Below are 15,334 nucleotides of genomic sequence, written 5' to 3'. Positions count from 1 at the left end.
GACCTCAGGACACTAGCCTACTGCCCAGAGCAGCATGCAGGTGCTGTGCAGACAACTTTACTGGCCAGTCCGTGGGTGGCCCCGTCTGTCCCAGTATGAACGTAGCCAACTCAGACCCTCCACTGTGTCTCCTGCAGTAAAAGAGAGGCATTACCATCTCAACCTATAGGGAAAGAACCACCCCTGTCCAACATCTGTCCCTCTAGTGTCCCCTTCACCTTGAGGCCGATACTCGCAGCCCACAAATCCTTGGTAGCCTTCATCTTCTAGCAGCTGAAACAGGTAAGTAAAGTCCAGCTCTCCAGAGCTGCCTGGCTCCCCTCGGTCTGGGACCTGTGCCACTTGCACATGTCCTAGGGACAGAACAGGAGAGAGGTGGGACAGCAAAGAGTGGAAAAGATGACAAACATTAGAAAGAACATCAGACCAGGAGGGGTCTTGGGAGGGGAGCCCTCACCAACGATGGGCAGGAACTCCCTGATGTTTCGTGTCAGATTCCCATCCATGATCTGCCAGTGGAATATGTCCTGGTGAGGAGAATGTCAGTCAGAACCCTCAAGTGTCCTCCACAATTCTTCCCAGCCTGGAAGACATGGCCTCTTGAAACCAACTCCCACTCACCATTTGCAATTGCAGATTGGGTCTCCCAACCTTCTGCAAAATGGCTGCCGCTGGGGGACAGGGACACAGCCATGAGACTTTGGAACATGTCAATCAAAGAGGACGAGAACTTGGCATAGGACTAGATTCCTACCCTGCTGGGGTGTGTCCAGGAAGTACTGGGGGTCTGTGATGCGGGTGTTAATGGGCTCCAGCAGTCCCACGAGGTTCTCCTAGAACCAGGGTGGAGGTTGTCAAGGGCTCCTCCCCATATCTGCCCCGGTCTGTCACTGGGTAGTGACCTCATCCATTCCTTGTACATCACCTGCTGTCCCCACTGTGTACCCCCTCTCCCCAACACATTAGGCATGTTTCCACCTCTTACCTGAGCCAGAACCCCAGCTGCATGCCTCAGGTTCTCCACAAAAACCGTCTCCATCTCATCCTTGACTGCACCTCGGTCAGCCCCTCAGGGCACTCGGCCAGCCATCAGGTGGATCCTGTGGAGAGGGTGGTAGGGAGGACTCCTGCCTCCCTATGCATCTCTTTTTAGGTGCCCTCTAACTATTCCAGCCCCACCCAGACGCCCCAGACCTTCTGTCCAGACAATTTGAGGTACGGTGCTCAGGCATCCCAGAAGCCTCCTGTGCTGCTGTGTCAGCCCAAGGCACGTCACCCATCACTTACTCCTGTACTCCTAACCCCTCCCTTGTTCCTTCTCAGCCCATAACATGCTTGAGGCTTTTTTCCCCACACTTTAAAAATGTATTTGTGTATGTGGGTTTTCCGGGTGTGAATGTATGTGTACTATGTGTGCCTGGTACCCTTGGGGTCAGAAGATATTGGATGCCCTGTTACTGGATGTATATATAGATGGTTGAGTTGCCATGAAGGTACTGGCAACCCAATCCAGGTCTTCTGCAAGAGCAACAAGTACTCTTAACTGCTGAGCCATCTCTCTAGCCCTGAGGCTCACCTTTTAAAATGATTTTGCCCTTTGAGAAAGTCAGGGTTACTTAACCCTGCTTCCTCTCCCTACATCTTAGCCACTTCCCAAATGCTCTGCCCCTACACTGACCAGCAGTGAGCCTCTCGCCACCAGTTGCTCCCTGGTGTTATTGGCTTCAGCAGTCCCATGTGGTTCTCCTAGAACCTCCCCACATCTCTCCACTTCCTGTCTCTGTTCCCAACTGCCAGCAGGTATCCAAGCCCTTGGAACTCAGTTTTTACCACCTCCAGCCTCTTGAACTCAGCTGGACACAACCGTCCTCTTGCTAGGGCCACAGCCTCCTTGCCTGAATAACCTACCTCCCCCTATAAAGTGTATTGTGGGCCTGCCAGATTCAGTTTCTGCATCACTATATGTAAACAGCTTTCGCTTGGTAGGGGTAAGGTGCCCGCCCTACCAAACCTCCCCCCCTATCCCCTGCCTTCTCCACCTTATTAGCTCCCTAACCAGAACCCCCGCCCCCAGCAGGATCCCGGTATGAGAAGAGCATGACAGCAGCATTCCGTATGAATGACACTAACAAAAAGCGGTTCGCAAAGGCCCTAGCCCACAGCGGTGTCTCTGATCACAGCTTTCTCCCGACCTGGCCCTGTGGTCAAGGAAGGGCAGGGGAGGGTACCTGGGGCAGCCCAGAGCCTTGGCGTAGAGCACAGCCTGCTCCAGCCCCTCTCGGAAAGCCGCCTGTCTCCCGGGGACGGCCCCCAGCCCCATCTCCCCCTTCTCATGGTCTCCTGTGGAGAGAACCAGCTTCAGTGCGGGCCTGGCTCTGGCTCTCCGAAGCCCTTGCCGCTCCCCCGCCCCGGGCGCGCACCCCGCGGCGTGTTGATGAGCACCAGCCGCAGTCCCGCGGCCTGCGCCACGCTCGCCAGTGCCTGGGGGGGCTCGGCGTACGGCCAGGCCACCTCGGCCGCTTCGAAGCCCGCAAGGCCCGCGGCGTGCAGCCGCTCGGGGAGCCCAGAGAGCTCCGGGAACAGCCAGGAGACGTTGGCCGAGAAGCGGAGCGGAGCCATGCGAGCGGAAGGCGGCAGCGCGGGCGCGGCCTCGGGTCAGGAAGCGAGGCCGGCAGCGAGGGGCGGAGCGAGGCCGCCCCAGCCCAGTTCAAAGAGAGGGAGGTGGACCTGCGAACTAATCGCCTAGTTAGTTCATTAAGTAACGAAAGCTTTGAACAAATGGCTTTGAGTCGAGTCTCGCACACATGCAGGCCCAGGACTCCGGCTGCCATCCTCCTGCCCCAATGGTCTATCTCTGCCACACTCGGATCTTTATGCCTGCAGCTCTCACACCGCCTGCCCATTTGTTTTCCCTTCGACTAAACACCAAGCAAGCATTTTTTTTTTTTTCTCAGAAAAATCGGATCGTGTCATATATAGTTTTATGGCCTATCTTTTTTCAAATGACGACCTATTAGCATTCCCCTGTGCTCTTCAATAGTCTTCAAAGTCATGCCAATCGCTGCTTATTGTTGCATTGCACACATAGACAACCCATAATTATCATATCGCTGTGGATGGTGTGTACGCGCACGCGCGCTGTAGGAGCACATTAAAACGCCTCTGGGTCCCCATCTCTGCACCTTTTTCCTAAATTCCCTTTTTAATGATGTCCATCACAGTGCCTGCAGGTCCTGGATGTTTGTCCATAAAAGAAACTGCTGTACCAGAGTAATTGAGCTAAGCAGCTGGGGACGTGCGGTCTACTGACTCGCTTAGGTTTTTTCACTAGGTCTGTGGAAACTATAAAAGATTGATAGGTAGGTAGGGAGATAGATAGATAGATAGATAGATAGATAGATAGATAGATAGATAGATAGATAGATAGATAGATAGATAGATAGACAGATGATAAAATAAAGGTAGATTGTAGTAGAGTACCAGAAACCCTGCTGTCCCCAGCAGCTGCTGCATAGCTGGGTACTTATCTCACCTCTAAAGCCTCCTGCGTTTCTTGAAACAAATTTGAACAAATCTCCTTTCACTTACAAAACCACAGATTTCTGTAAACATAGAATATATACCAAAAGAAACAGGCTTAAATTCCTTTCTTATTATGTATGTGGGTGCTCTGCTACTTGCATGTCTGTGCACCACATCTCCTGGAACTAGCTGTTGTGTAGGTGCTGGGAACAAGACTTGGGCCCTGTGGAAGGGCAGGCAGTGCTGGGGGGCTGTCACTCCTGCACCCTCTTTAAATTCTTGATAGCAATGATGTAATGGTTTCTTTTTTTGAGATTTATTTATTTATTATATATAAGTACACTGTAGCTGTCTTCAGACATACCGGAAAAGGGCATCTGATCTCATTACAGATGGTTGTGAGCCACCATGTGGTTGCTGGGATTTGAACTCAGGACCCCTGGAAGAACAGTCAGTGCTCTTAACCGCTGAGCCATCTCTCCAACCCATGTAGTAACTTCTGAAAGGTACACTTATAAGGATTGGGTACACCTCTAATCCCAAATAATTAGGAGACTGAGACAGGGTCACTGTGAGTTCAAAGCCAGCCTTATAAAGAACTTGTCTTTAAAAATAAAGAAAAAGAAAATAGAAAGGAAGGAAGGAATCTGGGCAGTGGTGGCACAAGCCTTTAGTCCTGGCACCCCCAAGGCAAGGATTGGCTATCTGTGAGTTCGAGGCCAGCTTTGTCTACAGAACTAGTTCTAGGACAGCCAAGACCACACAAAGGAATCTTGTCTCAGGAAGCCAAACCAAACCAACCAACAAGAAAAGGAAAAGAAAGCAGTTTTAAAGTGGAAACATCCCTCCATAAGCAGAACTTATCACTCGTAATGTTACTCGGGTCTGTGAATGTCTCCGTGTGCACAGGTAGACGCTATCACAGACCAGGTGAGACTGGACTCCGCCCTCGAGGTTTAGCTCTTATCCACTAACGATTTGCAGGTTGTTGATGTCGTAATGAAAGCAGCCTACTCTCTGAGCGCTCCAGATGCCCCAGCCAGCTTCCACTATTCTTCGAAAGACACCGGCTCGCTCAGAACCCAGGTCCAGCCTCACCCCATCCTTGAGCCATGAGCGGAGAGGTTCCACTCCTGCAGGCCTGCCACCCACCAGCTCCCTGTCACCTGATTTCTCGCCCATTCTCAGTTGAATTTTCTCTTGGGCCTTTGGCTTGTTCTGGAGCGTGTCCCTCGGCTAGAGTGCGATCAGGTTGCGGTCTCTGAACTAAGTTTAGCTTGTTAATCAATCAGTAGGTTTACAATCCAGAGTGACACCCGAGGGAAGACATCTTTATTAGCTCTTCGCTGTAAATCTCTCACCTGCACCAAGGTAATTCTGATTAAATCCTAGTCGCACCACCACCTCCCGAGCTCTGAGTCAGGAACTAAATATTCTAACCCACAGTGATCCACACCCTCTTCATATTTCTTTATGTCAGCAGGGAGAGTTTTATGAACTAGGTGAACAGTTCCTTTCAATTCCCTGATGGCTTTTAATAAAATAAACACACACGGAGCCCAGTGTCCATGAAAACACTTTTCTCCCTTTTTCTATGCCAGGGATCGAACTCAGATCCCTGTTCGTGGAACATAGACTTTTCCACCAAACTACACCCCAGCCTACAAAGTATTTCCCTCACCCCTAACTCGGTCATCTACAGTTTCTAGCGTCACACTAACTTTTCATGCCAAGTCTCCACTCTTTGCCTTTGAACTTTTACCCAGAGAATTTGCATAGGAGTGGTGTTTTGTTACGGTATCGGCAAAGCTGTAAATAGCTAAAGGGTGAGAGCTGAAGCTAAGGGCAGAGTCCAGAGTCTCATCCGAGGAGAATTGCACCCGTCAGTGCAGGGTTGCAACCTTCTGCGGTCCTGCACTGAGTACAAGTGGAACCCTGAGCGAGGTCCACCTGATACATTCCACATCGGCAGAAATGAAAGTCAGTGTCAAATATCCGAGCTTCCTTGATGCCGGTGTGCACATAAATCACTCTAACCACTTTGGAAAACAATTTGGCATGATCCCTCAAAGCCGATATGCCCTTGATCCAGCAGTTCCTCATCCAGGTGTATTCCCTGAAGAAACGTTTGCACAAGAGTGGCAGGAATAAGCCTCGGGATGTTCATAGCAACACAGTTTACCCAGCAAAAGGCTAAAATGGGCCAAACATCCACAGAGAGACTCGGGGAAGAGCAGAGTTGCACAGAGAGAGGAAGACAAAGTGGGTGGCTCAAATGAGAAAGTGAGTTTCCTCTTATACTTGAGCAGTGTGAAGTTTGACTCAAATCGAAAACATTAATGTGATGGTATTTAAAAACAAAACAAAACAAAAAAACCTCAGAAACAGAATTTTGAGAGGAAATATGTACCGTGTGCTTCCATTTTAATTTTGCCAAAGATTTTTGTCTTATTGATTTGTATGTATCAGCAGGAATGTGAGCCTGAGGTGTTAGACTCCCTGGAACAGGACATAGATTCTGGGAACCAATCTCTTCTGTGGTGGGATCGTGGGGTCGAACTTAGGTCCGGACTTGTGCCTTGTCACCAGCCCTGTTTCCACTGATACAAAGGCAGGGAAGCCACCATCATGTGAAGAGAGACAAACACCTCTGTTTTTTTTTTTGTTTTTTTTTTTTTTTTTCTTAAAAATGTCCTGATATCATGATATTGTGTCTGGAGGGGAGAGAAACAAAGCTTCTGGAGACCTGGGAAGTCACTGGTGTCCCCTCCATTACACCGGGCGGGGCAGTCACGTACGCTAATGATGTCACTCTTATCGCTTTCATATGTTGTAGGCACCAATTTTGTGTCTCAGTTTCATATTTAATAAAAACAGAACTTTAAGACCTTCTGCGCGCATGCCCACCACCTGCTAGCACATTCTATGCTAACATTTCCATCTTTCCATCCTGAGAGACCCAGCCTCTCAAAACTTTGCTACAGACCCGGCTTCCTGGCACCATTTGCATAGTTTGGGCTACACTTCCAACACATTAAGATGGTGGAAGATACCTCAGAAAGTAACGTATGAAAAAGTTGTAGCTTCTACCTTGGGTCTCTTACTCATTGGCTCTTAGGAAAACCAGCTGCCAGGTTGTAAAGTGCCCTGTAGAAAAACCTACATGTTAGGAACTCTGATGTCTACAGTTATGACTGAATGTTTTTCTCCCACACCTCTACACATGTGTAAATTCCATGTCAGTCAGACATTTTATCCTTATGACAGACACCTGAGAAGAGCAACAGAAAGGAGAGGAGAGATTTACTTGGTCTCATGGCTTCAAAGGTCTCAATCCAAAATGAAGCAGACTTGTTGCTTTGGGCTAGAGGCACAGGAGTGTAGAACCAAGACTGCTTACCTCACAGAAGCCAGGAAACAGAGGGGCACAGAAAAAAGGGAGAGGTGTGTGGGGTGCTCAGCTGTAATTCTGTAACTCGGGAAGCAGAGGTAGGCAGGGTCTCCAGGTATGAGGCCAACCTTGTGTACACAGAAAGTTCCAAGACAGCCAGGGCTACACACACACACACACACACACACATACACACATGCCACACGTGTATTTTGGCTCACGGTTTCAAGGGCTTAGGGCTTGTAGCAAAGCAGTACGTCTTGGTGGATGCTCAAGACAAACTAAATTGTTCACCCGCAGCCAGCGAATGAAAGAAAGAGAAGATGGAGTCCTATAGTCACCTTTAAGAGTATACTCCCAACCTCTCACGAGGCGCCACCTCTTATCGATTCCACCACCTTCTAATAATAGAGCCAACCTGGTACCCAGCATGCACCACACGGGCCTTTGGGAGCCACATCAAATAGAAACCATGGCATAGTTCAAACTAATACACCGGCTCAAAACTGACAAAGGCCTCAAGCTGACTGAGAGCCACAGGAGGAGCATGGAACAGATTCTCCCCAGGACAGCCCTGAAGTGACCACACTATGACCAACAGCTAAAGCAGAACCTTGTAAGAGACACTGAGTAGGTAAAAGCACACCAGGTTTCCTGACCCTAGGAAACTCTTTGGCTCTGAGTTTGGGGATAACTTGTTAACAGCAGTGGCTGACTAGCAGTGGAATTTGTACAGGGACTAGTTTCCTTGTTTGGGGAAACTACTGTCTACCATTTTCATTGTTTCTTGACCTGAAGGCATAAATAGGTGCCACAGAAATCAGTCTCCTGACCAGGCTGGAATCAGTATAATATCTGTTATAGATGGAGGTTGCCCTTCCCTCTCTTCTTTCTCTAAAAAAAGCCCCCCAACACACACACACACACACACACACACACACACACGGAGACAGCCAGCTCAGAAGAGTCAAACTAATGTCAGAGAGAAGAGGCAAAGAAAAGCAAAGAGAAGTACTGTGTTTGTCTCACAGAGGCTCTGTTAGGAAATCAACCAGGTTGCCTTTCTTGTTTCCTCTTAATTTTTTTCCAAAAGTCAAGATTTCCCAGAACTAACCTGCTGTTTACCCTCCCAGCCTCCAGCACTGTGTAATACTTCAATAAATATCCCAGTCTGTCAGTAAAAATACCACGTTGTGTTGTTTGAATAAGAATGGCCCCTGTAGGTTCATAGATCTGAGTACTTGGTCCCAATATGGTGGAAGTGTTTGGGAAGGGTTAGGAGGTGTGGCCTTGTTGGAGGAGGTGTGTCACTAGAGCCTGGCTTTAAGACTTCAAAAGATTCAAGCCATTCCCAGTGTTCCTCTCCCTGACCCATTCTTGTGAATGAAAAAGTGAGCCCTCAGCTACTACTCCCACACCATGCCTGCCTGCCTATTGCTGTGTTTCTCACTATGATGGGCATGGGCTTTTCTTTGTAACTGAGCACCCCAAATAAACTTACCATTCTGCATGTAAAGGCCTAACCTTGGGGCACCAGGATTTATATCATTTCATGAATCTTTATCATTCAAATTACTAGCAGTAATGGCTGGATGAGCCCCCAAGTGATGTAACGTTCCCAGTACCCAACAGGGCATCTCTGTCTTTCAAAGTCATGGATGATGCCAGCAATTTTAGTTCACTCTCCTCATTAAGCTCTTTATTATCTTGTCCTGTACAAGAACATTTTCAACTCTCTTCAGCTTCCTTTATCTGAGCTGTTAGTTTCCTATCATTTGGTACAATATGCTCAAGCCAGAGCCCCAGACATCATGCCGCATATTCCCACACTGGGCCATGAATTCTGTTACAGCGCCTCCATTTAAGAAGCTCCCCATTCAGTTGTCACTCTGCTGGTTTTTTTTTTTTTTTTTTTTTTTTTTTTGAGCCATTGAGCCTGCATTTCTAACTCCTCAGAATTTAACTTTCTGACTATACTCAATTTTACCAGTAATAGTCCATATCACACAGACCCATGTCAGCTTGTAACAGCATCAAAAAGGAATGGAAATCGTGGGTAAAATTTCTTTCCTTGACTCCTATTGTATCCAAGCATTTATACAGGAATATCCACGAAACATCTACGTTTGGGACCCTGTAACTAAAATGTCAGCACATTTAAACGGAATAATCTCTCACACACCATACATTGAATAATAGCATCATTATACAAAACAGAATTGAATCACTTTACAAAATTTGCACTTGCATAAGCAATTATCTATATTCTCGGAAGAATATTACAGTATTTGCTATTCCATGTTACACATGTTCCTCTTTCAGAGGGGTTCCTGTAGCTGGCCCTTTATTCTTGCTTTCTAATCTGTTACTGGGTGGCTGGATTGAATCCAGAAGCCCTTTTTTCCCCTCTCTTGCATATGCATCCTTAATAGCAAACAAAGGCTCTTGGCAGCCTAATGGAATGTTAACTAATTGCATGTCGCCATGAAACTCTAAACTCAGCAGTAGCCCCCATGCACATATGGTTTAAAATCGGATACAAGTAGACTGGTTTTAGGTTCGTTTTTGGTTTTGCCTTTTCGAGACGGGGTTTTCCCGTGTAGACTACGCTGTCCCAGAAGTCCCTCTGTAGACCAGACAAGCCTTGAACTCAGAGATCCTTTGCCTCTGCCTCCCAAGTGCTGGGGTCGAAGGGGCATGTGCTACCACACCCGGCTTGCTAGTCTTCTGTTGAGTTGTTTTAATTTTATGTTTATGGGTGTTTTGCCTGCATGCATGTCTGTATGTACCACTGTATGTCTGGTGCCTTCAAAGACCAGAAGATGGTATTGGGTACCCTGGAGCTAGAGTTGCAAATGGTTGTGAGTTGTCGCACAAGTGCTGGTAATCACACCCAATCTTCTGGAAGAACAGCCAGTGCTTTTAACCTCGGAGCCATCTCTCCAGCCCCTCTCTCTTATATTTTGAGGTAGACTCTATCACCTGTATCTCAGCCCCAGGTATCTTCTTGTTTCCATCTCCCCCACCCTGGGACTATAGATACTTTTCTGTGAATGCTGGGAATCCAAACTCATTTTACTGACTGAACCATCACCCCCTCCTCCCAAAACTTTTTGAGTCAAGTCTTTGCTTATTACTGGGGTTGAATAACTATATCATTTCACATTTTTTAGCCATTAATGTTTTCTCTTCATAGCTAGGGTGTAGAGTGTTTGCCTAGCAAACCCTGGATTGCTCCCCATGATTTGCTCAGCCTGCCACAATGGGTTGGGCCCTCCCATTATTTAGAAAATTCCCTTCAGGTTTGCCTACAGCCCAATCTTTCTGAGGCACTTTCTTAACTGAGTTACTCTAGCTTATGGCAAGTTAACATAAAACTATCTGCCTAGAATCCTTCCGCAATAAGCCTTTGACCCCCTGCCCCCTCTCCTTGGCCTTCCCCTGGGATTGAGACTGATTCCACTGGCTGCTGCTGACTTTAGCATATAGTTGCAAGGTATATATAAGCTATGGTTCAATAGTTAAGAGCACTTGATTGTTCTTACAGAGGCCCCAGGTTCATTCCCAGCACCCATCTGGTAGCTCAAACTATCCAGATCTTCATTTCAGGAAGATCAAATGCTCTCTTCTGGTTTCCATGGGCACCAGACACACAATGGGTACACAGACATACATGTAGGAAAAACAGTCACTCATGTACTCTTTTCAAAGAGTGTAGTTGCTCCACTCAGCTGGGTCTTTCCCTTGGTGAGAAACATGAATCCTCTGTCATTTCTTCACACCAAAGGTGTCACAGGGACAAGGCCTCTCAGGGATGACCTCAGAGCAACATGTTAGTAAACATGCTTACTACCAGACCTATGCCATATTGTCCAGTATCAGTTCTGATGGTAATAAAAGTAATATTGGCATCTCCATCTGCTATGGCCCTGTGTCTATCTCCTAATAGGATCTTACAGCAGTCAGAGCCCAAACAGAAAACAGATGGCATATTCAAATTAGGATCATTCCCAAGGTTTCATAATGGGACGGACTATTTGTGAAGGTGTGGGCAGGAGGCAGGGGAGTAGACATGAAATCCTGTATCAACTTAGGGCCTCTAGACCTAAAAAAAAAAAAAAATGCCAAAAGCAGCTTTGCAATCCAGGAGAGAAAAGGGCAAGAGACCCTCAGGCTGAGGACCCAGGTGACTTGAGGCATAACTAACAGGGAGGAAGCCTGGGAAAAGGAGAGCAGAAAGGGTGATTCTGGCCAGACTGGTGGATCATGCCAGTTAAGGGGAAACTGTATTGCTGCTGCCCCACAGGTGCCAAGGAGGACCATGTAGAACACTTCCTGGTCCTCTCTTTTCTTTCTCTAAAGTCCGGGTCAGTGGGAAACTGACACCCAATAGTATAAGACCAAGCCTCAGACCTTTCAAGTGTGAATCTTCTGGTTACCCCGCTTCCTCCCTGAGCCCCCACTGGCTTTCTAGTTAGATGAAACCAAGAGAGCAAGGGTTAAGAAAACCTATTGATGGGACTCGGGAGAGTGCTTTCTGGTCTTGCCTAGGATGTGGGTTTTGGTCCTAGCATTCATAATGGGACCCTCACACCACTTACAACTCCGGGTTCAGTGGATCTGACACCATCTTCTAGAGTTCATGGGCATCCACAGATGTTAGTTAACACACAAATGCACACATAAATATACACCGGTTATTTGGGGGACGTGAGAGGGTTTCTCTCTGAACTCTCTTTGTAGGCCTCTTACCTCTATCTGTACACACCCTCACTCTTCCCAGGGGACAGGGTCCACGTCTCTGTTGAGAGGGACCCACATGTCCCCCTGTCTACCACTTTAGCAGGCACCCTCAACTCCTGAAACCTCACATAGAAATTCATATTCCTCAAACAAGGAAGTGCCAAACAGTGAGGAAAGATGTGGCAGGCAGAACTCCAAGAGAGCTCCCCCACATCTCGGCTCCCACAAATGTCCACACCTTCTCTCAGTTCATCAGCCAAACACTAAAGCTGTCTCAGTGGAGGGACTTTTGCCAACAGAAGAAAGGTTCCAAATCAGTTACAGGGAGATGAAGCCGGGTAGGTCCAAAGTAAGCAAGTAAATCCTTCCAAGCAACTGGGTCTTGCTGGAGAGAGAGCTTCGGAGGCTGACACATGAACAATTCTCCATTGGTGGCTGTGGAGATGGAAGAGTCATGTGGCAAGGAATGTGGGCAGAACCTAAGAGCTGTCCCACAGACTGAGGAACTCCAGCCTCCAAGCCACAGGGAACCGATTCCCTTCACCGTTTGAGCTTGGAGAAAGACTGAGCTCTGGATGGGAATACAGCTCATCCACAGCCTTGATTGGTTCTTGGTGATTGATGATTGATTGATTGATTATTCAGTCTGTTGGGACCCTGAACACAGAATCCAGACACCTATGCCATACCTGGTCTTCAGGCCTGCAGAACTTCAATATAACAGTTGCCTGTTGCTTTTAGTACTAAATGTATGATTATCTATTAGAAAGCATGGGAAACAAATACAGGAAGCAGACAATAAAACGATGTTGTCCCTATTCTGCAGCTGGCAACAGGGTCCAAGTTGGTGATGGCACCTTCCCAGGCTGCTCAGCAGCTGCTTTCATGATGGGGTCACCCATAGCTTCCTGAGGGTTGTGGTGAGAGAGAGGGAGTAGGTTTACACAGCACAGTGGCTCCCAAACATTTGCTGCAGTTCAGAAACCACTACAGTAGGGCAGGGCTTTTCCAACTGCAGTACATGCTTAAATCCCATGGGGAGAGCTTCACATGCAGATTAGTTCATCAAGTCTGGGATGGACCCTCATTTTCTAGCCAGTTCTAATGATGTCACTTTCCGAGCAGGGGCCACTGTGCTCAGTAGTGACAGAAAAGAGGTGATGTCTGAAGACTCAAAAAAAAAAAAAAAAAAAAAAAATGAAAGCAAGGATGGGTATATTGTGTCTGAGGTTCTCAAATTTGTGTAAGGTTTGTTGAAATGTAGATTTCTGAGCATCACTCCCTCGGTTTCAAATGCCGTATCACTGATGGGGGCCTGAGACTGCATGTATGAAAGGCCTCAAGTGACTCTTGACTGTTGGTCCAGGGACCACACCTGGAAAGCCAGCTGTCAAGCACCACACGTTTTAGTTAAGTACTTGCACCTGGGGAAGTTTTGGAGCACAAGTGTTGTGTGTGTGTGTGTGTGTGTGTGTGTGTGTGTGTGTGTGTGTGTGTGAATGTGCATGTGTGGATGTGTGCATGTATGTGGAGGCACACTTTCAGGTGTGTGTGCATCAGTGTGCAGGCCAGAGGGCAAGGTTGAGTGTGTTCCTCAAACGCTCTGCACATTTTTTAATTACATCGTTTATTAATTTTGTGGGGGCAGGGCGAGCAGCTGTGCTTACATGGAAGTCAGAAAGAAGAGAGCTGACAGGAATTGGTCCGCTCTTTCACCACATGAGCTCCAGGGACCAGATTCAGTTCATCAAGCTTGGCCAAATGCATCTTCACCCACTGAGTCATCCTACCCACCCTCTCAACCTTTTTTTTTTTTTTTTGAGGCAAGGTCTCTCACTGAACCTGGAGCACATCTGTCTAGCTAGCTGGGTGGCCAATAAGCTCCAGGATCTGTCTGTCTCTGTCCCCAGGGCCCTGAGTTGGGGAGAGGTTACAGATCCACCGAGCTAGCTTGGTGGTAGGGATCTGAACTCCGGTCTGCCTGCTGGCATGCAGGCGCATCACCAACCGGGGGGGTCTCCTCTACCCCAGTTTTGAACATTTTAAGCACGTGGTCAGTGTCTTTTGGAACACGCCCTGTATACACACATAGTCCTCAGTGTGGTCCTGATAGTGACAAGAGATAAAGGGACGGGACCTGAGGAGAGGAAACCTCAGCTTCTTAGGCAATTGCATTGGGTACAATTATCATATATATGGCTTTTATCCGGAGGAAAGCTGGTTTCAATCAAGATAAGAAGTTCAAAGTCCTTAGCTCCATATCTTTCTTGGGAGCATCCTGTATTCCCTCCCCATATCTCAGAGTCCCACCGCTCCCACCAATGACCTTGTCATGATGTAAGAGACCTGACAGGACTATTGATTTATTAGATGCTGCAAATCCATATCCCCAGTAATCAGCCCCTACTCTTGGTTTACAAGCAAACTTATCTGCCTCGCGATCGCCAGAAATCAAGGCACCCTTTAAAGATGCCAGGAAGCATTTCAGCATGGCAACTCTCCCCATGGGAGCTTCACAGGGTGGTAAGAAGACATCCCTGGGTTCTACTGTTCAGTAACCATGCTGGCTGCCAGAGCAGGTGAATGATGGCTTGGCACGGTCCTCTCTCTCAGCTGCATTTCATCACGAGCCTCTACGACTGCTGAGCACCTTGTGACAATGTGCCACACGTGGCCAAGGACCCATTGCCCAAATGTTCCCCAGCCTTCCTCAAATATGCCGTCGCTGTGTTCCAGAATCCCATCCTAAAGGACTGTTTCCGGATCCCACAATTATCACCTCAGTCTGAGTCCAAACAGGAAGAAAGATGATACAGTGTGAAAATTAGTACAGCTCCTAGGTTTCATGAAGGGACTGTTTATGAAGGTTTGCTCAGGGTACGAGAGAACCCCCAAGGGATAATGCAGTTAGTTATTCAGAGCTAATAAGCACAGCATTATTAATACTCCTAGGCCTGAAGGGACGAGGAGAGTGAACAGTTTTCAAATCCATATGGAAATTAGAAAGAAGCAGTGAGTTTGGTCAGAGGACACAGCCAGCCCGCATGGACTGTTATGTGAGACTCTGTACTGCTGAGCCCAGAGAGGAGTCACGGGCAAGGAATGCTTTGGCCCAGTCAGACAACAGTCCTTGGCCCCAGCAGAGAACAGGGAAAAGGAGGTAGAGGATGGATATGGTGTGGGGGATGTCTGAACTCTTTCTTACACACTTGTCACCTTTGGATGTCCCTTACTCTGCTTTCTGTTCGTCTTTGCCCCGTTTTGCTGGCTTTCCTCCATTTTCCTCCATCGCTGTCTTCTTTGGGAAGAGTTGCTTTTCATTATTCCATTGTTCCCCGTATTGTGTTAGTCACACTTTTACCACAGTGACAAAAACCTGAGAAGGGAAAGTGGCTTACTAGAGAAAGGTTATTTTGGCCCCCAAGTTCATGTATTTCAGTAGCTGGTCAGCAGGCAACACTGTGGGCCTGAGATGAGACTGAACACAGAAGGGAGAATGTGGTAAAGCCAAGCGGTTTACCTTGTGGTGGACAGGAAACAGAGAGAAGACGCCTGTGCTAGGGGCTGCTGGCTCTACCTTTGTCCTGTTCTCTGTGAGGCTGGAACCCCTGCTTAGTCCCCACACAAGCTGGGAAGCCCCATCTGCCCTTCTTCTCCCCATCCACAACCTCACAAAGA

At 47.8% G+C, this 15,334-nt stretch overlaps 1 protein-coding gene across 1 annotated transcript; it reads right to left on the bottom strand.

Moving 5' to 3' along the window:
• Nucleotides 1-57: 57 nt before the first annotated feature.
• Nucleotides 58-2,619, bottom strand: HYI (hydroxypyruvate isomerase (putative); the record flags this gene model as incomplete). The annotated part of the gene is given in 9 exon segments (XM_080922030.1): nucleotides 58-131; nucleotides 219-353; nucleotides 458-527; nucleotides 622-671; nucleotides 755-833; nucleotides 986-1,069; nucleotides 1,073-1,100; nucleotides 2,229-2,340; nucleotides 2,421-2,619. Coding segments are annotated over 9 exon segments (831 nt in total).
• Nucleotides 2,620-15,334: the final 12,715 nt, after the last annotated feature.

This window comes from Micromys minutus (genome assembly GCF_963924665.1).
Source record: "Micromys minutus genome assembly, chromosome: 9".
Taxonomy (NCBI): Eukaryota; Metazoa; Chordata; class Mammalia; order Rodentia; family Muridae; genus Micromys; species Micromys minutus.
This window is presented reverse-complemented; position numbering and strand designations above follow the sequence as displayed.